At 39.9% G+C, this 26,402-nt stretch overlaps 1 protein-coding gene across 1 annotated transcript in view; it reads right to left on the reverse strand.

Moving 5' to 3' along the window:
* The window catches only part of ca10a (carbonic anhydrase Xa), a 379,387-nt gene extending 353,489 nt beyond the window's left edge, over positions 1–25,898 (reverse strand). The window contains exon 1 of the mRNA XM_072456909.1: positions 25,371–25,898. Within this exon, the coding sequence (XP_072313010.1) occupies positions 25,371–25,431 (61 nt within the window). The 5' untranslated portion in view covers positions 25,432–25,898. The remainder of the gene's footprint in view (positions 1–25,370) is intronic.
* Positions 25,899–26,402: the final 504 nt, after the last annotated feature.

The following is a 26,402-nucleotide window of genomic DNA, read 5'->3' on the forward strand; positions in this document are numbered from 1 at the left end:
CCCAAATGACACAGAGAGCCACATCACAGGCCTTGCACTTCCATGTGAGTGATGTTCAGAAGGAACTCTAAACCAGGTCTAAACCAGGTCTAAACCAGGACTAAACCAGGACTAAACTAGGTCTAAACCAGGACTAAACCAGGTCTAAACCAGGACTAAACCAGGTCTAAACCAGGACTAAACCAGGACTAAACCAGGTCTAAACCAGGACTAAACCAGGTCTAAACCAGGTCCAAACCAGGTCTAAACCAGGTCTAAACCAGGTCTGAATCAGGTCTAAACCAGGTCTGAATCAGGTCTAAACCAGGTCTAAACCAGAACTAAACAAGGTCTAAACCAGGACTAACCCAGGACTAAACCAGGTCTAAACCAGGTCTAAACTTGATCAACATGAAGTGTGCCCCTCATTTTGCTTCACAACATATTGCTGACAATGAAATACTTGAAATACTAAAACTCTCCAAAACTACTCAAAAACAGCATGATTCCTCTCGTTCGTTCTTCCTCTTTGACTATTTGTCATGTGGCTAATGTTTACATTCCTCAGGTGCATCCTGAACATCCGGGTTAGCACAAGCTAACGTTTTTTTTCCGTTTCGTTTTATCACAAAAGACGACAAAGCTATTATAAGAAATGTAACGCACGCAGAAAAGAGCGCATATTTTTCCGCAAATGATCATAACTTTGGTTTCATTGGGTGGATTCACATAAAACAATCACTCAGACGTAGCTACGGGTCTCCACTTCTGTATGACGTCATACGTTGCTTGGTTTTCATGCTACAGGGTCCTAAAGCCGACCATGTTTTCACACGCGTCGGCGCGGGCGTCGACCCCGAAGGGTTAAGACCAGAATAGCCCATCTGTCCATTCATTGTCTTCCCCTCATCTGGGCAATCTATGCAGAGACTCCCGGACTTCCCTCATCCCAGACACTTCCTCCAGCTCCTCTGGGATGATCTCCAGGTGTTCCTAGGCCTCAGTGAGACATAGTCCCTCCAGGGTGTCCTGGCTCTTTCCCGGGGCCTCTTTTCAGTGGGACATTCCCAGAAGACCATGCCAAGGAGGCGTTGAGGAAGCATTTGGGACTGATGCCCGGGCCACATCAGCTGGCTTTTCTCAGCATGGAGGATCAGCGGCTCTACTCCTAGCTCTTCTCGTATGATTTAGCCCAGCCACCCTGCGGAGGAAACTCATTTCAACCACTTGTATCCGCCAGTTTGTCCTTTCGGTCATTACCCAAACTCATGACCATAGATGAGGGTAGGAATGTAGATTGGGGCAAGGACTAAATAGCCATTTATTCATTCTAAAGCAGGAGAGCAGATAACGCCAGGGTTTTCTGGGCTTGCTCTTCAGCTCACGCCACATCAGTTTGCACATGTTTTTTTCTCCACAACGAGGGTAATTAGGCATTTAACTGTTACGTGAGCAAGTCCAATAAAGGTCTTCTCCTGTCTGTCTTTCAGTGGCATACAGTGAACGTTAACAGCCTGCTGAGTGAATCCATCAAAGCAACAATTTGTAAAAAAGTAATCTAATCAAAACAAATTCTGCGTGAAATGTATTTACTTTGAAAATCATTGTTTACGTTGGTGCTGAACCGTGGTGCTTGATCGGACTTGGGCGTAGAAGATAATAGGCTTGCTCTATAATTTGGTCGGACGTGGGCGGAGCGGCGATGAATACGCGGGATGTGGAACTGCCTTCTTTCACGTCAATGGCTGTGTAAGTAAAGCGCAGTGCGTGGCACAGCTGCATGATGTAGAATGAGCCCTATTTATCTAGATGTATTGTGGGGCCAGTTCATCTAAAATTTCAAAAAAGCGGCAAGTGGAAGCCAGTGCAAAGACGCTAAAATCTGTGTTATGCGCTCTTATTTTTTGGTTCTGGTTTAAAAAGCGCACTACAGATTTTTTGACCACATCATTAGCATGGTGGCTAATTATTACAATAATCTAAATGTTATTAGACAAAACATGCACAAAACTATTTTTGGCTTTGGATAACAACCTTTGACAACCACATTCATATCACTGTTCAAATAACTTCCAATAGTGACACCAAGGTTGGCAGTTTTAGTTAAAGCAGAAATCTGGTATCTTCACTGGATAGACCACAAAAATGATCATTTCTGAGAAAGTGGTGCAGGAAACACAAATGTTCAAAGCATTTACCACTGTCAACATAAAGCTTTTGTCACTTAAAGCAGTAGTATGGTGTTTGAAACTACTCTTGAGAAGTACCAGTTATTCAAATAATATCGCTACATTCATAATCATCTCAAAATCTACTTTAGAGGGCTCACATTTCTATTGCGGAAGTTGCCCTACAGCGTTTATTTTTTTACACCATTCAACGGAGAAAATAAGTCCTGGGTTACATTTAGAAAACAGCGCCGTGGGTTAAACGTCCGGTAAAAAAATTCAAATTTATAAAAAATAGCCTGGAGGAAAAGCTGTGAAATACGTTGCTGTGTTATTTGGTTTTGCTCACAGGCCTAATATACCCAGATACAAAAGTGTTGCTGCAACATGACATCACCCACATGCTGTCTCCAGCTCCAAAACTTCTTTTCTGTTGACGGAGGATGGAGGGCAATCATAATGTGTTTCTACTGAATAAACCTGTGCGATCGGGGAAGAAGGGCAGGTTATGTAAACATTAGATAAGGAAGAGTTGACATTTTGGTGGTGGGAGGGACTCAATTAAAAAAAAGTTTCAAAATAAAAGTATTGTTGTTGTTTTTTCTATGCTAGAATAAGTGGTGTTTGATAGCTATTTTGAATCTTGTGGTTTGTGGAAAGAAACAATCCCCGTAAAGTAACTGTCCTCTGCATTAAGCTCATCCTGTGCAGCACACTGAGAGACTTTTCTTTCTCTAGGATCCTGCAGGATTATGAAAGATATTCATGTTTTTGTATTGTTTTACTTGGTTTGGATTGATAATGTCAGATATACAAATATCAGTATCTGTATGTTTTCTGGTACAATATTTATTGTCATAATAACACAGCTTATTAAGTGCTAGTTTTTTATGTTCTCTGCACTGAATTAGAACAAACACAATGACATTACAGACAAACAGAACACGGACAGCTTACAAAAAACACAAAACTGTCTAATAACCATTATGAAATCAATGATGTTCGTGTGTATTTTGTGGATTAAGCTTCTGGTTTAGTATTAAGATGGACTTCTGTATAAAGGACTGTTTTGAGCCAACAAAACAGTAACTAAACAATACATTTAATGAATTGGATATTGTGACAGCACTAGAATCACAAGCAAACCGCGCTGCAATCACAAGCAAACTGCACTGGAATCACAAGCAAACTGCACTGGAATCACAAGCAAACTGCACTGGAATTACAAGCAAACTGCACTGGAATCACAAGCAAACAGCACTGGAATCACAAGCAAACTGCACTGGAATCACAAGCAAACAGCACTGGAATCACAAGCAGCCCTAAAATTACCTTCACTAAGATGCATCTCAATTGTGAAGACAGCAGCTTTGTTTTGAACCTAATTTACATTGCTTCACTCCTCAGCATGGTTCGACTGGCTCTGGTACCCAGGCTTTTAGCTAGAGGGCCGTCTTCCTGTCTTTTGGACGGGGTATCTCGACATGTGGACGGACATTTTCGAGGGCAAGAACCGTGTAATTTTTATTAATACATTTTCGAAAAGTTTTTAAATCGGGCCGGGAAGCGTTTGACGATAGTCCACCGTGTACCGCGCCATGACAGTTGAGTGTTTACAAGTGAAAATTTGCATGCTGCGCGCTGATTGGTCGACAAAGTTTATGTGCTTGGCTCTGATTGGCTGCCGAGCCGTGGTCTGGAAAATGCCAAACCTCCACGACCAAATACCATGTAAAACACGGCGCGATACGCCGCTCCTAAGTGACAGTGTGTGATCCGCACGGCCGAGAGGCGCAGGCGGCGCGAGAGTATGGAAAGTCAATATGATACGAGAGGCGTAAGGGCACCGCTCTAGATCGCCTCTGCGTTAAAAGCGCTGCTTTATTTAGTAAAAGTGTCACAAAAAGGTCGTGAAACACATATTGGCTTTCTATAGCCTTCCTGCGAGCGAAATTTTTTTAAGCCCCCGGTTGGACGGGGTGTTTTCAAATCCTAGCTAAAAGCCTGCTGGTACCCAGGGCTGTAGTACATGTACAACTAATGTCACCTAAACATAAGAAATGTTTTCTTAATAAATACATAAGAAAGCGTAATATTTTATAAGTGTCTTGTGTTGATAAAAAGGAAACGGCTCTTGCTAATGTGCACTAGCTTTATTTGCTCAGCATGTGGGCTCAACCTATAAGTTAGCATCAGTTAAAAAATGGTGGTTTATCACAAAACCAAGTCAGTGTTTAGTGAAAAATCATTATTTTCCATTTGTATCTGCTTTTAGTGTCCACTCTTGTCCCATGTGTAGCTCCCTCTTAGCTTAAGTGTTCCGGGAGCCGAACTGGGTTATAGCGTTGGGTAGTTATGTGGGGCTGCTTAAGCGGGAACACTTTCAGGCCGTATGGCCACGCCATGTTACTTGTTTTCTGTACATTTACAATATTGTAAGCTTCTTTAGGTGCGTTTTTCTCATTTGTATAACTTGCCTTGAAATGAATAAACAAACAGGATAGGCTATTATCAACAGTTTCCACCCGGTGGGCAGGGTTTACACAGCTCAGAGTAGGATTAATATGAGTTCTCAGACTAGATCCGCAGATTGAAAATGGGTTTTGGATGAAAGTCGAAACTTCTTGTTTTTCAAAAACAGTGTCCAGATAACAACTGAATCTTTTTGTACATTGGAACATTGGATTAATGAGGGATTACACCAACTTTCTTAGGGGTTTATTTTGGTGCAAGTTAAAAGTAGCAGAGAAATGAAGGGCATTATTCATTTATACAAAAAAGTGTTTTTGGCTGTGGAGAAGGTCTGTCTGAAGGCCTGTTTGCCCGTTACACACTGCATCAGCTGCACTGAGACCAGCTCTGGGCCGGGCTCCAGAACATGTCACAGAAAAGCACTTTTGCCCTCATGGTAACCCTGGCTCACTGCTGATTTCAAAATGTGCCTAAATGTGAAGAAAAACAGGGTTTGGAGGAGATGTGCCAAATATGTGGAAAGTAAGTAAATCAAATAATAAAAGTACCTAAATACTCATGTTATTAAATTCCCTCATCATAAACATTCTGTCTGTGACATGGCTATGAGGATCTTCTCTTTTAAGTTCATAAATCATCTTCAGACTTTTTCTCCCATGACAGTCAGTACAACTGTGTGCTGAGACCCGGAAGTGAGAAGCAAGCTTAACCATGCATTGAAATGTTTATGTTAATTCCCACAGCAGCCAGTAGATGCCGCCAGAACACAGGTAGTCCTGGGGGAACAGCAGGGATACAAATGTAATTTTGTTTGTCAAGAAAAATAATTGTTTAGCTCTAAAAATCTGAATGTACTCAAGAGCATGTTTAAAGGCTGGTAACGGATACAACACAATGCATCATAATTGTCCTTTAAAGAACAACATCAAAGCTGGACACTAGAGGATTTTATAATCGTCCTTGATTTTATGACGTGACACAAAGTGAGCAGACACAGACATAAAGACATGTCTCACACTCAAGACTCCACACACTTGTGTTTTCACACAAAGAGTTGCAACAAGCGGAGGATTATAAAAGTGTCACGTGATTGAATGATCTGTCATAATGAAAATAAATTCATGAGGATACGAGGCTGGCGGTGTGTGCTGCCTTTCCGTGCACTATTATTTACATTTGTGTCTTAAAGGCCAGAGGAGCAGTGTGAGCCTGAGCTAAGGCGCCTGTTACACTCATTATAGCACTCATGACAAGTGAAAAGGTTTCACCAAGCTACATAGTGGTGATTCTACACTTTCAGAGCCATCACTAGGCAACAAGTCTGACCGATCGATTAATCGTTTTGCCGATTAAATGGGGTGATTTTTGAGTCTCGGCAGACATTGGCCATCAGACAAAATGCCAAAGATTTGCACCTCTTAATTTATTAGGGAATTGTACCTCAAAACAATCCCTAAAATACTTTTTTTAGGGATTGTGTGGTGCACCCATATGGAATATTATTTGGGAAAAGATTGGACCAATACTTTCGATACATTGTTTAAATATTTGAAACACTTTTTTATACTAAACACTTTTTTAATATTTTGAACGAAGCTCTAAACTAATTCTATTTTATAAGTCATTTCTAAAATAAAGATCAAATCTATTTTAAAATGTATAAAACCTGAACACATAATACCTTTCACTTGGGGGGAAGGGAAAACGTTTGATAGAGCTTTTAATTTAATTAGCATTATGTTTAGATCTAATTATTCTTTATTAGAGTAAAATTAGCCTTCATACTTTTGAATTCTGTGAATATATCAAAGTAAAGCAGCAGCTCCTCAGACTCTGTGTCTGGTCAGAAACTTAGAGCTCTTCTCCTCTTCTTAAACCCACTCGCACTAACTTTATGGTGAGTAAACATGTCTAAACTGATCATTTAAGAGAAAAACAAGTCAAATAATCATGTGTATCACGTGTCGCAAATTAAATAATCTAATATTCACTTTTTCTTTCTTGAGGGGTCTACGCTGTCTTAAGCTATAACTAATTCCTCTTTGAAAGCTTCTCACTCATACGCTCTCATTGACTCATTCACTGCACTGGAGCCGTCTCGCCATCCATCCCTGCTCTTGTGGTGCAGACAGCCTCCACATCTGCCTCCACATCTGCAGGGGATTATCAGATTAGCTGCCTCAGATTTGGCCCTGCTGACTGGGCTGTGCGGTGTGTGTGTTTGGCTGGAACTGTGCTCGACTGCTCTGCACCTGGGTCGCTCGCACCTTTTCAAACCCACTGGAAAGGATGAATGTGTTGTGGTGCGTGCTAGAGTCATGTTAGCTTTTGAAAGGGCAATATTGTGCTTTATTATTCTGCAGGTTTTCAGCAGCGTTTTGAGCATGTCAGCCTTGGGTTAGGGTTAGCTTCAACCTGTTCGCTTTGTGTGTGGCATCACTGTCGTAAATGAGCCATACCATCCTAATCCAAGCGATATAAAGTGGACCCTGAGAAGTACTCGCTTCTAAAGCAAGCTGGCTCATTTCCCGCTCCCGGAACGCTTTAGAGCCAGATGATTGGACAAGACTCGGGTGAAATGACAAAAAAAGAAAATACAAATTTCTCGCTTAATGCTGACTTGATCTTGGGATAAACCGCCATATTTCTAGTGACGCTAACTTATGTTGAGACGAAATGCTTAGCAAAACAAAGCTAGTACAAATTGCACCTGAATCAAGACCCAAAATATTATATTTCCAGTGCAAAATGCATCTAACATCATACAAGCCCAATGCGTTACATAGAGAAGCACAGAGAAGTGAAAGAACTGCAGAAAATTGAGAAACCGCAAGTAGTTCCTTTCACGCTAGCTTTAGCCACGTTTCACAGCGCCACAAACTTGGAAATACTAAACGTCTTTATGAGTGCTCTGAAGCGAATGTACTTAACTTCTCTGGGTCCGCCACCTGCTCGTCTTCACTGTCATGTTATTGATTTGCCTAGAATGTGTAGCATTTTGGCAATCCCACTAATAGTAAGAACACATGTTTTTCATGGTATTTGTGAGCAAAAAAACAAAATAAAAAATTACCTGCAAAGGAAAGAACGCAAGACAGATGTAATGCCATGCTTCGTAATGAAAAAAATATTCAATCCTCCACCAGAAAAGTTACGTAGTTCACCTTTAAAGGACACATGCTGCATTATGTGTATTGATTTGTATTGTTGGCCTTTAACACGCTTTATAAAGTAAAATATGCGCTTGGAAAACAACATGACTTTCTACCAGTGATGCGTTCCCTCATTAGCATTTGGTGTTAGCACTCCATCTACAGGCAGCAGAGGGAATTAGCATGGGGCTAACTTTGTCTCTCAACCTTACGTAAATGCACTCTCTCCCCCCAACTTTCCTGCACTATTTCCTTCGCAGCAGCAAAACCATTACCTGTCCATTTCCATGTTTTTCCCATAGATCAGTTCTAGATCATTAAAAGCCTTCAATAGACTTCCATTAACACTTTGAAATTCCAACATCCTGCCGGCAGGACATTCATTTATTCCTTTTTAATCTGATCACATGATTAAAGCTAACTATCAAGCTCCTGGGCATTTAAAACATAAAGGGAAAGTTGTAGCCCACTTATTTCCAGTCAAATCATGAATACTGAGAGGAATCAGGATCAGTTTGTACTCCAAACACACTAATTAAAAAGCCTAAACATTTACCAAGCCTTATATATGCTTGTTTTATTTTAGTCCGTAACAATCGATATCTTAAGTGCAGTCCTACTTGTCACTATATACAGTACATTCTAATCAGGCTGAATCAGAGAGGCTAAAACAAACACGAAGCACAACAGGCTCCTTCCCTCTGGGCCAGGATTCCCCTATTAACAGTTTCCAAATCTCAGTGGAACTTCCTGGTTATATAAAGGTCACTACATAGAACTACAGTGTCAGCTCCAGCAAGAGTCCAGTCTTTTGTTTAAATTCTAAAAGGTTTAGAAACAGCTTCAGCTCAGATTTTTTAACCATTATAATAGTTTTCCCTCGTCATTAGTTTTTCTTTTGTTATTTTTGTATTGTTATAGCTGTTTCATGATTAGTCTCACTTACATATTACAACAAAATAGTAATTACATCAACAGTCAGAGGGGATAGTATTCAGTTACATTGACTTAACCTAACTTTTACTTTTTTTTATGACCAATGCCAATACTGAAGAACCCAGAGCTGCTGATGGTCAATACGATCTGCTGATATTTCTTCCCAAATCTAAAATTTAGAACTTAATTACTCCCTTAAGAAATTATTAGTTTTTTCAGATGTCCAGACAGTTACTCTTTCCCAGTTTTCCTGCTCAAGTAGAGTCAGTCATGGTGTTCTTACTCGAGCACACTTTCTCTCGCTTCTGCCTATAGGTCATATTTGTCAGAACCTTCTTGTGGCGCACAGAATAGTACAAGGGGCTTATCTTGGCCACAGCAGCCGGCCCAAAAGCTCTGCCATATCAGCCATGGCGACATATTTACAGCGCGTCGAGGATTAATGCAGGCACTTTGTCATTTGTTGAAGAAAAGCTGAGGTCCATCTTTACAAACATTCGACACTTGCGTTTATTCATGTCAGCAAGAAAGTCATTGTTCAACGGGTCAAAGGCAGGGTTTGAAGAACGCAGCACATGTGCATCGCTTCAATATGGGGATTACACTGTGACTAAACCAAGATAAAAACCTGGACTAAAATCAGGACTAAACGTGACACTCAATACCAGGGATGGGTGCTGAATCAGTTAGAGTATCGGCCGATTTTCAGTTGATATTGGTGGGGAAAAAGGCAGCTATTTGGCGCCAATATTCTCTTTCATTGAACATCAGATTTGTCTCTTTAACAGACTCAACAGTAAAAATGGAAATAGACGAGCAGGTAATTATTTTAGATCCCGGTTAAATACATATAGATGCATTGGTAGTGGTAAATATAGTTTTTCAGCCACAGCAGCGGGTCAAATATATCGCGAACATATCGGACCATCCTTAGTCAGTGCAAGCGATGGCGATGAATGAGATCAAGCCATTTTCAGACTAGAAAGTTAGCATTAGCCTCTAAACATGGCAAACTTTTAAAAACTCTGGCTGTTTTGGTGACTAACAACCACTCGACCACACGAGAGTAACACCAGAGCCTCATTAGAAAACATCACAGTTGTGCGTAGATACTTGACATTAGCTATTATACGTAGCAGATATATGCAAACGGTTATGTAGTAAACATCTTAAATCTGTCTTAGAGATAGAGATAGAGGAAACAGTTATAGTTCATTTTAAACACCATGTATTGCTCATTTACTTAATATAGTCCGAACATCCCAATTAGCGAGTTTTGCAAAACAAGCTGAAACTAAAAACAACTAGCATGCTAACAGGGCACTTCCTGCTCTGAGGTGACTCAAACACATTATCATTAGAAGCAGACCCATGTTAACCCTAAGAGCCACTTTTACAATATACTGAAGCAATACAGATTTTACTTTTACATGAAAACAAAAAAAAACAGTTGGAAGTTTGACATTGGCTCTCCTTACCTGTTGGCAAATTTAACAAACGTATGAACAACAAATAAATCAGAACCAGGCACAACTATCCTTAACACGTCCCTCTTGGAAGGGTCTATAGCAGGGGTGTCCAAACTTTTTTCACAGAGGGCCGCATTTTGAAACTTACACAGAGCAGGGGGCCACAATAACCCAACTTTGTCAAATTTGTTGAAGGACAAAGTGAATCAATGGAAATTTTGCATTTGACATAGTTTCAATGCGCCTCCACACCTTTTAATAAGACTCGGAACATGAATATTAGGTTGATATAACATCAAAATGCAAACATCAAGATTTTTTTTCCCAATTTTACAGTAAAAAGTACTGTTTGGACCAACTTAGCAGGAAGCCGGAGGGCCAACAAAAATTGGTCTGAGGGCCGCATTTGGCCCTCGGGCCGTAGTTTGGACATGCCTGGTCTATAGTCTCAATAGCTTTCAGGTTCTAGAATTTGATGATGTCATAATCTCAGACGGTGGTCAAGCCCTATTTTTCCTGTTGATTGCTTTGGAAAATCTGAACGGGAAAATTCCCAATTGTTGAACCTGATGATTTCTCTTTGTCACTAAACCTAAGAACTCATTGTATTACAGCAAAAATCTGCATTTTAACTATATTTATTTTAGCAGCTCTCCATCTGTATTAAATATTATTGGCTGGTGGAATGTTGTGACGTCACATGAATGCAACCTGGTGGTGCACTTCTATAGATTTATGGATTCGAGGTAAGTTGATCTAGTAACTCTTCAGTCTCCAGAAGATTCAGAGGTGATTATCAAAATGTAAAACCCCTTGTGAAATCAAATAATCGCAGAAGGATTTCACAGAGGACGCAGAGGAGCGCTTTAAAGAGACGCCAACAGTGACAACACAGTTCCATCCGCGTTTGGCCCCTGTGCCCCTGAAGATATAACCACGTTAACAGATAAACGGTAAAACAAGAGTCTTTATAGATCGCTCACAAAGGCCAGCAACAAATCAATAGTTGAAATATGTGAAAGAGCCAGAGGATTCTATGTCCAGACATGCGGCGGCTGCTCTTCGAACCCGACGGGGTACTCCTGAAACTATGTCTTTGTGTCAAACAGTTTTGAGTCATGGTCAAGGGTTTGAGAGGTTTTACAGAGGGACAATTCCATTTGGTGAGTAAATCATCAGTTTTACCATCCAAAGACTTGCAGCTAAAAGTTAATTGGTTAATCAAGAATAAATGAAAGTAAAAGAAGGCTTCTAAAATAAAATATAATTCTATAACACTGGACAAATGCTACCATAGAATTCTAACCTGCCTTCCTAGTCAAAATTGAACTATAGACAGAATGATTGGATACTTCAGAAATGCAGATTTTCAGGTATATTTACTGTAAGTATTGAAGGTTTAGCACTTTTTTTCCGACTGTACAATTTGCATCACTTGAATGAAGTTAAAAACCTCAAACTTCTCAGGTTGAATTGGTTGTTTAACAGATTGCAGATTTGTTGACCTGGTTTATGGTTTATATCATTATAACTGGGCCTATCCACAAGAAACAAAAACTGGCACAAAGTTCAACATCTTTTCACTTATAGAAAACATTTTCACAGTTAAACAATTCCACCACAGAATTCTGACCTGTCCTCCAGCTCAGTTTAAACTCTGGACAGTTTACATTGAACCCAGCCTTTACTAAATGCTGCGTAAGTGCCGCTTGTGATGTCACTTCCTGAGGAGAAGTCTAATTATAAAACACTCCATCAGGCCTGTCAGAGCTTTGATGTTCCTCATATAGAATGATTGGAAAAGGGCCGCCTGCTAAGAGCTAATTCAAGCCACGTCAGCTCCATTCGTGTCAACGCGAGAAGCAAGAGCATGTCAGCGTAACATATTAAGCAGAAATATTAAAATAATACAGGAAAATGTAATAATATTGCAGGTATTGTTGGGAGAATGTTTGAAAAAAGGTTAAAATGCTAAGTCTGACATTTTATGTCAGATGGATTGCAAGAATATTATCTCAATAATGTCAACTGTATGATAATAATAATGAACTGAGATATTATTGCATTTTCAGTAATGCAGTATAAGTGTAATGCTAGTTACAAAGACATCTTATTATGGTCTGTGTTGGAGCATTTCACTGGGGAAGTCCTATGTGCTCTGTGACCGGGGCTTGTGTCCCAACTCCCTGTTGAATTTGAAATTATTTTTTAAGCAAATTTAAAATTATCCTGGAAAAGCACAGTAGGAGGTAGAGCGTTTAGCTCCCAAGCTCCTGTGTTATTGAATCAGCTCCTGTCCATGTTAAAGAGGCCGAAACAGTCTCTTCATTTAAGACCAGGCTTAAAACGTTCCTCTTTGAAATGGCTTATGGTCAGACCAGTTAGGAACAGAAATAAAAACCTAGTTTCCCAGCTACGCTGCCCTAGAACCAACAATGCTGGGGGAAGTTTGCGCACTATCCTCTGCTAAAGAATACTTTCCCTATCAACAATATTTCATATTATAGCTCACCTGTGTCTGTTCATTGCTGTTCACATGTTTTTATTCTTCTTCGGGAGTGGTTCTGTTTCAGACGGATTCTTCTCCAGTGGTGAACTTCAGATGCCTCATCTCACGGCCCTGACCTGTAGACCAGCATGCTCCTCAACTGCCTGGAGGAACGCTTTCTCCTCCAGATGAACGGCTCCTTATCTGCCCGGCTGAACAGTCTTATCTGCAAACATCTGCAGCATGTCTGACTGAGGGAGAAGGATCTCACCTTCACTGTGGTTCTCCCCGAGGTTTCGGCTTTTCCCCACAGAGGTTTTTGTCGTTTTTTCCTCACAGAGAAGGAGGATCTAACGGGTTAGAATTTGTTAAATTCTTGCTTCTCTATTTCCTTGTCGCCGCTTGAGGCAACTGCTGTTGTGATTTCTGGCATTACAAAAATAAATTGAATTGAATGGAAAAGCTCCATGTGGCTCCTGATCTTCTCACGCCACTTGCACACTCTGTACCACATTCCACATTTCAGAAATAAGACCAGTGCACTTCATGTGTCCAATCTTTCAGATGCATGTTAAGTGAAAGTCAAATACAGCAGTGGTTCTCACACTGTGGGTGGAGGTCTAAGAGAAGTAAAAGGTTTAGAGCTCATATGGAGCCTAAATGTCCTTAAACAGATAAAAGATGTTTTTTAAAACAAAGTAGGCAACCAGTTCCAAGATGATATGATGAGAACATTTTATGTAAATTGAAAAATTGGAAATTCCAATTTGCCCATGAAAAAAGTATATATCAAAAGTATAATCAGTTAAAAAAAAAAAAAGTTTAATTTTGTAATACTAATATTCCTGAGCAAAAACAATATCCAATACATGTACATGACCCTATATATATATATATATATATATATATATATATATATATATATATATATATATATATATATATACGGTCTTATATATATGTGGATGGACATGGATAGAAAGAAAGCAAAAAAAACATATATAGGCCTACATTTTTGCATAGATTTTTTTACATTTTTTGTACTGATTCTTGTGGGGCGAGCCTCTAAAGCAGGTTGGCGTGGCCTGTAGCACTTCTAACATTTATATTTTATTTGTGCACTGATACAAATAGAGTAAAAGCTGCAGATGGAAAACACTCTTATGGGGATGCATCCTGATGCTTTTCCATATCCTGTGTCATATTCCCATACGCATATTCCTCAGAGAAATAAAAGCATACATTTTACAAACATGGCCCGGCTGTTATGGATGCTGAAGAGGGCCATATTAAAGTGTGATGCAGCCCTGGGTGTAAACACTGCAGGCTTATGAGCTCAGGGCATCATTTTGTGTACGTAAACCAATCATGTAAAACGCCCCCAGACATGTTTCAAATGACACGCTTGTGTTGTTTACATGACAAAATGCCTTTATGACATGTTTAACATACAGCGATGTTAGCACACACTATGATAGACGCACAGGCAGAGACACCATACATTTATTTATGCAACAAAACAAATACCTTGAACTCTAACCCTAGACTTGGATGAATTTGAAAGATAGAAAAATAGTACAGCATTACAAGAATTGTTTTGCAAAATATATACTATGTTACAATTTAGGGCAAGTAATTGCATATGAATTGGGAAAAAAAACATAGTAGTGTAGTTCATGCACGCAAATGTGAGAAAATGTGTTTTCATACCATAAAAGGCATAAAAAATGCCAAAATAGGCTGATCTTTATGTCTCTATGGGAAACAAATGCTTTTGGAGCCTTTGAGATCACAATGGATTCATTTGTGTTGTAAGTTTGTGTTGAAAAAAAAAACAAGCATACTTTTTCACTTAAAAAACAGTAAGAATATACAGATATTTTCATGTATGGAGCAGACCTTGAACATCCAGTGGAGCAGAACTAATGGTTGAATGCTTTGTGCTGTTCAGTACAAGTAGTGCAGATCAGGAGTCGCCTCATTAGTCTCCACTCCAGTGTGTACACGTTTGAACCCCACTGTACAACCTCCCACAGGCGAACCCTCCACCGGAGAAGTTCAATAAGCCATGTTTCCACTGGTTCACTTTGGAGCAGATCGGTAAGGTCGGAAATTGTCCCTTGTCTTAAAGGATTTGTGCTTTTAACCATGTTCTAACAGTGTTCCCTCATCAAAAACAATACCCGGAGTAGCATTTAGCTTAATTTATGCTAGTTAGAAAATCCTCTCCCCACAAAAACACTCTGGTGTTTTTAAGTCCATAAATTATAGACTTGAGCTGTGAATTTCTCCCGTTTTATCACGATCAGTAAAACCACGTTCCAAGACCAGGAAGTAAACAGGAAAGTGAATGCGGTGAAATGTTCAATATTTATTTATATCTATATCTAATGGTTGCAGAGGGAATTAAACAGCTAGTCCTGGGATAACCACAAAGATCCAAATGCAATTTTGTTTGATTTTAAGAAATAGTCCTGAAACATGAGATTGCCAAACTAATTGTTCTCAAGTGCATGTTTAAAAGGCCAATAACAATAAATATAATGCATAATATTTAATCTTTAAGTGAACAATATGAGCCCATTTAAGAGGTCCAAAACTCTGATGGTCTGGCTCACTTTAGAGAGACTCGACAACACGGCAAAAAGCAAATAGAAACCGAACATTTCACACCAAACGCTGACTTGATTTTGTGACAAACCACCGTTTTTCAACTGATGCTAACATACATTTTGAGCCTTAGCCAAAACAAAGCAAGCGCACGTTAGCAACAGCTGTTTCCTGTTTATCGCTTTGTCAAGACGTAAAATATTATATTTCCTAGTGCAAAATACATCTAACATTATCTAAAGCCAATGCATTACTTAAAGATACATTAGAACTATAAAATAATGGCAGAAAAAGCTCAGCATAAACCCAAAGTAGCTTCCTGTTTACTCTAACTTCAGCCGCACACACTTGGAATGACTGAATGTGTGCCATGTGGACAGACTGCAGTGTCGTGAGGTTGATTCCAGCCACGACAATTTGCTGCAACGTTTCGCTCCCATTTCTCGCTGTCCAAAGCCTACGGGCAAAAAAATAATTGAAAAGAAGAAAAAAAACGGAATGACTAAACATCTTTTTCTGAATCTGCCTCATGATTAAAAAGTTCAGGAACATTTGTTAGCAAAACCATTCACAGTTCCAGAATGCAGGCAAAAGTGAAGAGGAACATAATGTGATTTCAATGGAGAAACTGGGATTGGATTCACCAGAATTAGAAAATGAATGAAAACCACTCAGATATGTGAGAGTTCAGAGCCTGGTTCAAACACATTTGATTGACATTATTTTATAGAAGATTATGACATACAATTATTATTTGATCATTTTTAGGTTTCACTGGGAAAACTATTTACAGAAATGTTGATCCCAAACACTTATGGCTGTACATCTATGAAAATTACCTTTCACCCCCCCTTTTTTGTCGTTTGTCCGTCTTGCATCAATAAAGTAAAAAAAATAAAAAAAAATTAAAAAGCAAACTGAAATTTTAATTATTTAAAACTTATTCTTTTTTGTCTTATTGACTTTTTTGTACTGTATTGCAATCATAAAAATTGTATCTGATGTCAGTTAAACTTTTAAAAATATGATGGTTTGCCTCTAATCTAGAATGATGAGTGACATAACATTTTAAAGGGTCTATAGTGCACTTTTGATGTGAAAATATTAACCTCACTGTGAAATTCAAACATGATCTCTCTTTAAGTCGTAAACAAATTAAGTTGTATCATCTGGACTCTGTTTGTAGAAAAATAATTCTCAATCTCATTCTCAATCTGCGAATCAAGTCTCTTTTTTATCCTACTCTTTCCCTTGAGACTACTCTTCTTTGTTTTCTAAAAGCCCTGTAATGGGCTATCTACATCCTGTTGTAAACTGACTTTCGCCCCCTCCTCACTGAGTACCTGATTAACATCAGAATGGTTTAAAAACACCATAATAAACAACCAGAAGGTTGATCTTAAACCTCTATGTCTGTTTAAGGACGGATTCTCTTTTTAACAGAGATTGCCTCTGTATCTCCTCTTTCAGACCATCTTGCTTAGAATCTTCACCTCACTGTCTTCGATAAAGTGGTTAGTGGCTTAAAGATGAAGATGCACGGCACTCTAGGGTCCTGGATTTGAGTGTCTTCTGTGCTAATTAAGCCTCTTGTGCAGTGGCTGTTAAGTCTCACTATTTAATACTCTTTACAACTCTCCTCACTGCATTGGATAGAATACACTACATTGCTCTGTTTTTGTGTCGGCATCTTGTCCTTAGAGGTGAACCAGTTTCTGTCTCAAAGTGTTGCCTGGTTTAAAATAAACAGGGATTTTGTGTTGCCTATATTTGTTTTGCTGTTTTCCGACAGTCCCAGTAAGGGATAGAAACACCCTTCCTTCTAGGTTCTGTTTCCCTTTTGTTACTTTTGTCCTGTTTTTTTTTGGTTCTCTTCACTCTTCAGAGCCCAAGCCGGGTATCCACATGCTGAGAGAACATTCCAGACGTGTTTTTTCTCTGAGCTGGTGGGCACTTGGGCTCTGTGTTGTAATATCCTGTTCACTCCCAGCTTGTGCTGTAGTTGGTGGTTAGAGCCAAAGAGCAGGTACTGATCCGTGTGTGTAGGTTTCCTATACCATCTGGAGTTTCCCGTCCTCTCCTCTGATGGTGAAACAATCAGGAAAGACCAAACAGTTCTCCCTAGCGTCTTCTCTTATAAACCTGATGTTCTGGTCCACAGCATTGATGCTCTGAGAACGCTTCCAGCTCTTGTTTCTTGATTGTCACAAATGTGTCATCCACGTAGCGCTACCAGACTCGACTCGGAGCAGTGCCTGAAAAGGAGGTCAATGCCTTCTTCTCAAACTGCTCCATGCACAAGTTAGCCACTCTCTTTAAGTTGAACATTCTGGCACTACAGTTTATGTGGGCCAGTGCTCTCTCTCTGTCTGTCGCTCGCTCTTTGCCTCTCGATTACATCACAACTGCACCTCTGGGCTCCGAACAGAGAGCGAGGGAGCGACACTTTGAAGTTTGAAAACAAGCTGATCCTGAGTGTTCGTTCAGCCACAATGAGCTGCTGCTGCTGCTGCTGCTGCTGCTGCTGCTGCTGCTGCTGCTGCTGCTGCTGCTGCTGCTGCTGCTGCTGCTGCTACTGCTGCTGACAACCTCACAACAATACCTGCTCGTCGCTTGCCCGACCAGCCATTCCCAACACGTTTTGGCAAACTACTTATCAAAACTGTGTGAGGTTCTGGGGCTCGACCGCTGCGTTTCAATTTCTAGGGCGGAGTTTAGAGCAGAGACAGAACCAATCACATAAACCCAGAAGTGACGCAAAAAACCCGACACGCTTAACCGGATATTATGTAGCCCATGTCAACAAGGCGTGTTCCGCGTTATCCGTCCCCGAACGCAGAAAATGTCTCTTGGATCGCGATGACGCCCTTCGTATAACCGCATCTAACGGACGTTCATCACGGCGAGTAGAACGAACTTTCCTGATTGTTCAAACCGAAGCGAGAGCAGAAGTAAACACTCGGTCACGAGCCGGGTCACAAGCCGGGTCACAAGCCGGGTCACGAGCCGGGTCCGCCATCATGAATGTTTCGGAACGGGGGTGAAAAGCAACTTCCATATCACAGTGCGACGCGTTAAAACCTCCTACTGGGATTGGAGAGGTAAATGGATTACCGACGACTTCATTGGCTCTGACTCGGGTTCCAAACCCTTACGCATTTGAACAGAAGAATGTGGGCGGGGCTGGCGGGTCAGACAAGCTCGTCGCAGTTGAAACATTATTGCCTTGCCTGACATCCGTCGCTATGGCATTAAACTTTTCCATTTTGCATTTGTTCATTTACATGTGTTTTTATTGGCTCTCTCTGCAGGTTGAGGCTCTGAACACACAGGTTCCATTCCATTGTAGCACTACAGTGAGAGTGCAGGTTACACACTGTTCCTTTAATGAGAAGGGCATGACTGAACCAGAGCGTTAGTGAAACTTTACAATTAAATTAGTCACCACATGTTTTCATTTAACGGTCGGTTCATAGGTTTCAATTTTTTATATCAAGGAATATTTGGAGGACTTTCAAGTTGTTAATTGCTATGGCAACAGTGCTAGATTTAAACTAAACTTACATTAAAAAATGACTTATGTAAGGAAAAATATGTAATAATAATAATGATTAAAATAATAATCATAACAGATTGTTTATTTTGTATTGATTTATTTACTATTCATTCATTCATTTTCTGCCACTGTTCCCGTTAGGGTGACTCGAGCCTATCCCAGTGACTTTGGGCCTTAGGCGGGGCACATCCTGGACAGTGACAAACTTGTTGCAGCTCCTTCATGGCAAACTTTCAACAAATGCCCTGCAGAGTGACAGGTGACATCACACCCAGGGACATGTTTAATATCTCAAATTAAAAGAGTTACATTCAAAACTATGTAAGAGCCTTCCTTATGCGTGTTGAACTTGTTTTCCAACATTTGCTATGTCTATATTTCACTGCTATAAGAAGTCTACGACAAAGACGGAAGCGTTTCTAGCTTTTGCTCATCTCTAATCAGTCCGTTCAGTCACAAAGTAAATAGTCTTTGGCTAAACCTGGTTATGTGCAGCGAAAGCCGGCGTTGTCCCTCAACTCTGATCAAACTGGTTCGTTAATCTGCGTGTGTTTCTGATGCAGTGTAAAGACGAGGAGGGAGTGTGGTGACCCAAATAACGCAGCTCTCCTCCAGGAAACACACTCCGTCCTCCTGCAACACTCCTCTGCAACACGCCGCTGTCACGATAACGCACTTCCAAGCACGGTTTAACGCTACAGAAAATATATCAACTTTATGCCACTGAAAGAAAAGCCTTCAAGCAGGATCAATATTTTTTTTGAACCATATCGCAGCGAAAAAACAGGTAAGTTTCCACAATGTCATCAATTCTCTGCAGCTTAAATCTTGATAATTTCCACAAGTGTAACAACAAAGCAAATGTCACACAATAACACCAAGGTTTTCTATCAGACAGCTTTTAAAGTGAAAACATTCAAAAAGGCTGATTTTATTGATGGTTTTTTTGGCTTTGATTTGTTTTTTGACACAATTTGTAGTGTAAATTAAGGCATGCGCATATTTTTTTAATTGAAGTAAAAACTATTGTGCCAAAAATTAGGTTTAAATGTCGCAATAACATGGATATTGTTGCACTTAATAGCTGTATTGCTTTTTACATTATTGTCCAACCTCGTGCAGCCCGAATTTAAAGTCCCGCTGTGTAATTGGACGACTCTGGACCTGTCACGTCTGATAGACTGCTACCAAAAAAACTGTGTGTGTTCGCTTGTTTGAGAAAAATGTGAGAATTATCCATATTAATGAACATTTAAACCAGCGTAAATATGCCAGATTATTGGGACAGTGGCCACAGTGTCATGTCAGTAATAATGATGTCACAATATCCAATTTAGTGTTAGGATTATTGAGAGAAAAAACATTACCATGTTTTGATCATTCACAGTTATTGAGACTGTGACAAAACAACAGGGAAATATGACATTTTCCTGAAAATCAAAGTAAAGTTAAATGTGACAAAAACAGCAAGATAAACAAAAGGTTTGTGACATTTATGTTTATGTTTGAGCTTCTAAAATGATCACAATTATTATTTTTTGGTTCTTACGATTCTATTGTGACTTGAATTATCAGAATAATCAATTACCTGAATAATCTTGACAACCCTTGTTAGTACAAACTAGTGTCACAAAACTAAAGTTTCAAAACTCAATGTCGATATAAATGAAACGGCTTGATACTTGATTCAGATTTACATACCATAATAATAATAAAAGCATAATTTCTTAGACAACAGAATGTCATTTTTGATGTTATATTATGTTACCATGTGGTTTTGTTATAGCTCTGACAAAGATTGAGACTTTTCTAAAACTGTTAAAGAAAGGTCAAATGTTGCCCAATTTATGTGATTTTTCTTTTCTGTATCAATACTTGTTTTGACATTTTTGACCACCTTATATTAATATTCAATAACAACATGTTGAATGAATAAGCCAGCGATTGACTGAAGACTTTTTGAACAAAGTTTATCTGTATTGCACTCATTCACATTACGCTCATTGACATGGCACTCATTGAGTGTCTGCGTGATGTCTCGCAGACACTATATGTTCTAGTTATTATATTTTCCATGATTTTCCATTTAGCCAGTTTCAACTCCTTAACGCTTCAACCGATTTCAACATGTTATACCTCACTACGATCGCTTTCACAGCAGTACATGTGCTATTGCTTTTGACATTTGAACAACTTTTTTGCAGAATTTTCAAAAGTATTAGTACTTTTTCCCCATTTAAATGAATTTGGGCATTATGAGTGTCTGCGGAATTCTTTAGACTTTATTCTTTAGGCTTTATTCTTTAGAATTTTGTGACGGAGCCTGTCGAGCGAGAGCGAGAGCAAGAGAGAGAGAGAGAGAGAGAGAGAGAGAGAGAGGGAGGGAGGGAGGGAGAGAGGGAGGGAGGGAGATGGTGGGAGAGACGCAGACACTCCAGCAATGGCTTCAGCCATTGCAGATTTTCTAGTTCACATTGCACTTTGCACAAATCCTCATATTGCAGTGGTTCATGTTATATATTTCTATATCAACCGATAAATGATAATATTGAAACTATTGAATGGCACTGGCACAACAGCCCTGAAACAGGAGAATACTAGTAAAAACTGTTTTTAAGAACCACACTGTACATAAAACATGAACTGCAAATAATAAATACATAGCAAAATCAACCAGTGGTTACAATGAGTCATATATACATTGTAAATATTGTAAATATGCAACAAAGAGTAAAAGGGGTGCTATGTTCTAACTATTAAATAAGTAATATAAGAAGACAAGCAGTGATAGTGAAAGACTACTGACTACTTCTCTTTATTTATAGCCCCAGCTCAGTCGTAGTCATTCTGAAAGGAAATAAAAATAAATAAATACATAAGTAAAATCATAACCCTACTTGCCCTACAAATTATCTTAGTTCATTTACCTTCTGAAATGCTCTCGAATGCAGGAAATTTGGTTTTGTAATAATAATAATAATGTACGTAATATAATGTACACATTCAGGAGAGATGTGTTTATAAGATTCACACACAAATATTACTGCGATGGCAATAACACTCAGACTTTGGAGCTCAGCAGACGTTCGATCAGGTGGTTAGACCTTTTACATCACGCCCGAATGTTCCACAGTATGGCATTAGACTTCCCTATCTCCATGAGGAAATAAGGTGGTGCCACAAAGCCAAGTTACAGATTAGCTCTGTGGAGAGGCGGCAGCTAATGCTAGATAGATACATTTAACAACCTTTACAGGTGACACAATAATATCTCCATGGAAACAAAACAGGCAGAACCTCCGCCAGAAAAGTTACATAGTTTACCTTTGATTTACAATGCATGGAGTATTCAAACTAAGATCACCAAAATGTATTTTTGAAAAAGCCTTTAGACTAGATGATTTTAGATTAGGGTAATTAAGTTACTAAGCCTGAATCATTCTAAAGAAACTATGCATCCATTCTGAACAACAATGAAAGTCTTTGTTCATCCTTTATTACCTATTAAATGTTTGGTTGAAGTGAATAAGGAAATCAAAACCAGTCACAAAAACCTTGAAGTAATCTTAACCTATTGATAAACAACCTGCAATTTAATGTTTATAAATCTGGTCAAAATCAAGGACAAGGAAGAACTAGACCAGGATAAAGTCTAGGATAAATTCAAATCAGGATCCAGCATAAGGGCTCCAACATCAACACGAGACGTTAGAATGTGATTTGAACCTAATGCATTTTAAATCTTAAATTTAATGCATATTAGAGGAGAAGATTTGAGCGCTGCATGCTCCAACTGCAGGGTTCCCACACTTCCTGGAAAATCTGGAACATTTTCAGTTTTCCACATGAAAAGCATGGAAAATGAGGAAAAAGCCCAGATGCCATGTTTCCAACAGCAACTCTTTTCCCCAAACTCCCTCTTTTTACCAGCTCCACATGTGTCAATGTCCCTTAAGTTCAACATTAGACACTCAATACCATTCCAATGAGAAGAATGTTTAGATCCATCTAAATATTGAGTTTTTGCCTTGTTTAATTAACTTGCAATCATTGTGAACTTTGGGTGTGGCCTAATAGTACATATTGTGAAAGCAGAATGATGAAGGTATGGCTTTACCTTCATCATACTGAATATCACATACCACAGTGATTGCAAAACTAAAATGTCTTGGAAAGGTCCTAGACAATTATTTCCAGCAAAAAGTGTGGGAACCTTGAACTGGTATAAACTGGTACATTGTGATAAAAAGAACTAAAACATGTCTGAACTAGAACTACGTCAACCAGAACTACGTCAAGACTAAAAATACTGTAACCAACCAGCACTTGATGAGAACCAGGTCAGGAAAAACAGTCTGACCTAAGACTAAAGCAGGGCCAAAAGGGGATGGATTACACCATGTACCGTACTTTTCAGACTTTACTCACGCTTTGAACCCTGCAGTCGTTACACCGGTGCGTCAGATTTATAGATTTTACAAGCTAGCGGCCACCGGGGGCAATCTGGCAGGAAGTGCAAGTGTTTGACACACTGTAGAAGAAGACGTCAGTGGACACATCATGTTGTCTATATATAAACTGTGTGTTTTATTACAATCAGACTCACATTTACAGAGAATTGAGTCTAATGAGGAAGTGAATCTAGACACAGCAAGACACAAAGATACATGCAGAGCGCGGCCATGCGATATACGGTGGTCTGCAGTTTAGAACCTGCCGCTTTGAAATTACATTTTCTTGGTTTGACCTGACCTTTCGAGTCAAAAATAAATTGCGCATCACTACCGTGGACCATAATTCATGTGTAAATATCTTGTGTTACAATGTAATACTCGCTAAAAGCAGATGAAGACACAGGCACAGGTAAATCAGCTCAACAGAGTCATCAGGGACAGAGGGGACAGTTCTGTTGTGTTTAATTACAATCCAACTCATATCACTGAGAAATTGGTCTAATTAGTGCACTGCGAGAAACCTGGTTAAAAAGACGCATCACTATCGCATTTATTTATGTGTAATAATCTCATGTTACAACGCGGGCACCTGCCCAAAAAGTGCGATATATCTCAACTAATACAAGAGCAGGACAAAACCAGGTTTAAACCAGGACTAATCCAATTCTAAACTGGGTCAAAACCAGGACTAAAACCAGGTGTAATCTAGACATGTTGCAGGACTACACCAGGTTTATCCAATTCATTCTTAAGTGTTAATCAAGTAAAACAGGTCTAAAGGAGGATTATACTACGTAGATTTCAATGAATACAAAACCAGGACAGGTCAGGCCTAAACCAGGTCTAAACCAGGTCTAAACCAGGTCCAAACCAGGTCTAAAACAGGTCTAAACCAGAGCCAAACAAGGACTAACCCGAGATCTTTTCCAAAATGTAAGTAATAGTAAACCAGCTCTCAATTAGAGCCAGGTCAGGAAAAACGGTCTAAACTAAGACTAAAACCAGACTACAAGGGTCTTACACCATACTAAATACTAAATACTAAATACTAAACCAGGTCTAAACTAAAGCTATGGCTGGACAACACCTTATCCCAAATCTAAGGTCTCTCAAAACAGATCTCATTAGAACCAGATCATAAACTAGGGACTAAATTAGGATTTACACCATGTAGATCTCAAGCACAAAACCAGATCTGAACCAGGTCTGAACAAGGTCTGAACCAGGTCTAAATTAGAACTAACACAGGGCTACACCTTATCCAAAGTCAGATTTAAAAGTAAACCAGATCAGTAAAAAACGGTCTAAACTCACACTAAACAGGACTAAAGGAGGACTACACATTGTCAAACACAAAACCTGGGATAAACCTGGACTAAACCAGGTCTAAACTGTTGTCTAAAATAGGAATAAATGTGGACTACACCGTGCAGATCTCAACTAACACAAAACCAGGATTAAACCAGGTCTAAAGTAGAACTAAAGCAGACAATTGTATCCCAAATTTTAAGTAATAATAAACCAGTTCTCAATTAGAAACACGTCCGGGAAAAAAAACACATAAAAGAGGACTACACTATGCAGATCTAAACTAATACCAAACCAGGACCAAACAATGCAATTCCAAGTCTTAACCAACACTAAATCAGGTCAAATTCAGTTTTCCGTTCACGTTTTTCCCAATCTGAACCTGGGCAGTGCGTTTGGAGACGCTGCTGCAGTGAATGACGCGAGGGCTGCGCGTAATGGTGCACGCGCCAGACCCACTGCGCCCCGTGGATGAACCGCTGCGCGTAAAAGTCCACAATCTTGGCACTGTTTTTTTTTATTTTTACACTTATTTCACAACCCAAGTGCGTAAAATTGGGTAAACGTGTGTGTTGGGACGGCAAACGGACTGGGAGGAATACCCCGTGTGCGGCGCGATGCGTTTGGCACGGCGCGGGAAGGGTGCGATGTAGAAAAAGCCGCTGAAACACCCGTGAACAACGCGTAAAACCCGTGCGCACCGGGAATGGGCTTTGACGCATGTTTTTGCACTTTTACGCACGAGCAAAAATCCATCATTTACGCACACAAACCTTACCTGATATGCTCACGAGGACATTGGCGTGAAGAATGATGAGTATCTCCCAAATTATATCCATTATAAATTCGTTGTTTAATCCACCAACATAACCTAAGAACGAGAAGTTAACGACGATGGTCCAAAAAAAAAGAAATTCCACCCCAATCAAACGAAAGGAAGATTGATTTCGTGCGCTCCTTGGATCAGAAGTGGGATGTTCTCCTCCTTCTCAGGCTCGATCCCGCGTCTTCACACCTTCCACCAGGTACTTTCCACGTCCGCACGCTCATGCACGTTCGCGTTTCAGGTCCGATCGCGTCCGACGTGGTGCTACGATCCCCCCAAAACGACGCGTAAACTCCACAAACAAGCGTTAAAAAAAAGCGTCAAGTCCCTGTCAAGTCACTATTCCGGTGCCAGTCCGCGGAGAAAAGAGAGGATCAGGGTCCCGTGGCTCCACCGTAGTAGAAGTGGTAGTTCGTCCGCAGCATAGTCACGGGAGTGGGGTCTAAGGGGAGTGATGGAGAGCGAGTTGCGCTTTGTGCGGGGGGGAAACGGAGTGAGTTGCGCCTACTGGAGACAAGTCCCGAAGTGAAGCTCCGCGCACGGCTCTCCGCTCTCCGCGTCACACACACAGAGGCACCGGAGTGAGGGAGCGGAGTGCGGGAGGGGAACGGCTGCTCACGGGCTGCGCTTCCTCCGTTTGTGGCGTCAAATTAAAAGCGTGGAAGCGAAAGTGGGTTATTTTAGTGATAAATGGGATCATTACAGATAAAAAACAGGACATGTAGAATGAAACAGATTTGATTGCACCGATGTAGATATATAACACAAAAAATAGTCACAAAGAGAAAAAAAAGAACAAAACGGCGTAGTAGACGATACAAATTGCCACGTCTTTAATGGAGATCTGTTATGTAAAAGTGACCTTTAAGGGCTTTTAACCATATGTGATCATTTTCCCTTCTCAATATTGCAATTTTAGGTGTCTATAACAAAAAACTACTATTACTATTACTGCTAAAGTGGCTTTCTCTATTGGCTATTGGC

The sequence above is a fragment of the Eucyclogobius newberryi genome, unplaced genomic scaffold, assembly GCF_026437365.1.
Source record: "Eucyclogobius newberryi isolate DKJ021-1_F unplaced genomic scaffold, fEucNew1.0.hap1 SCAF_20, whole genome shotgun sequence".
Lineage (NCBI taxonomy): Eukaryota > Metazoa > Chordata > Actinopteri > Gobiiformes > Gobiidae > Eucyclogobius > Eucyclogobius newberryi.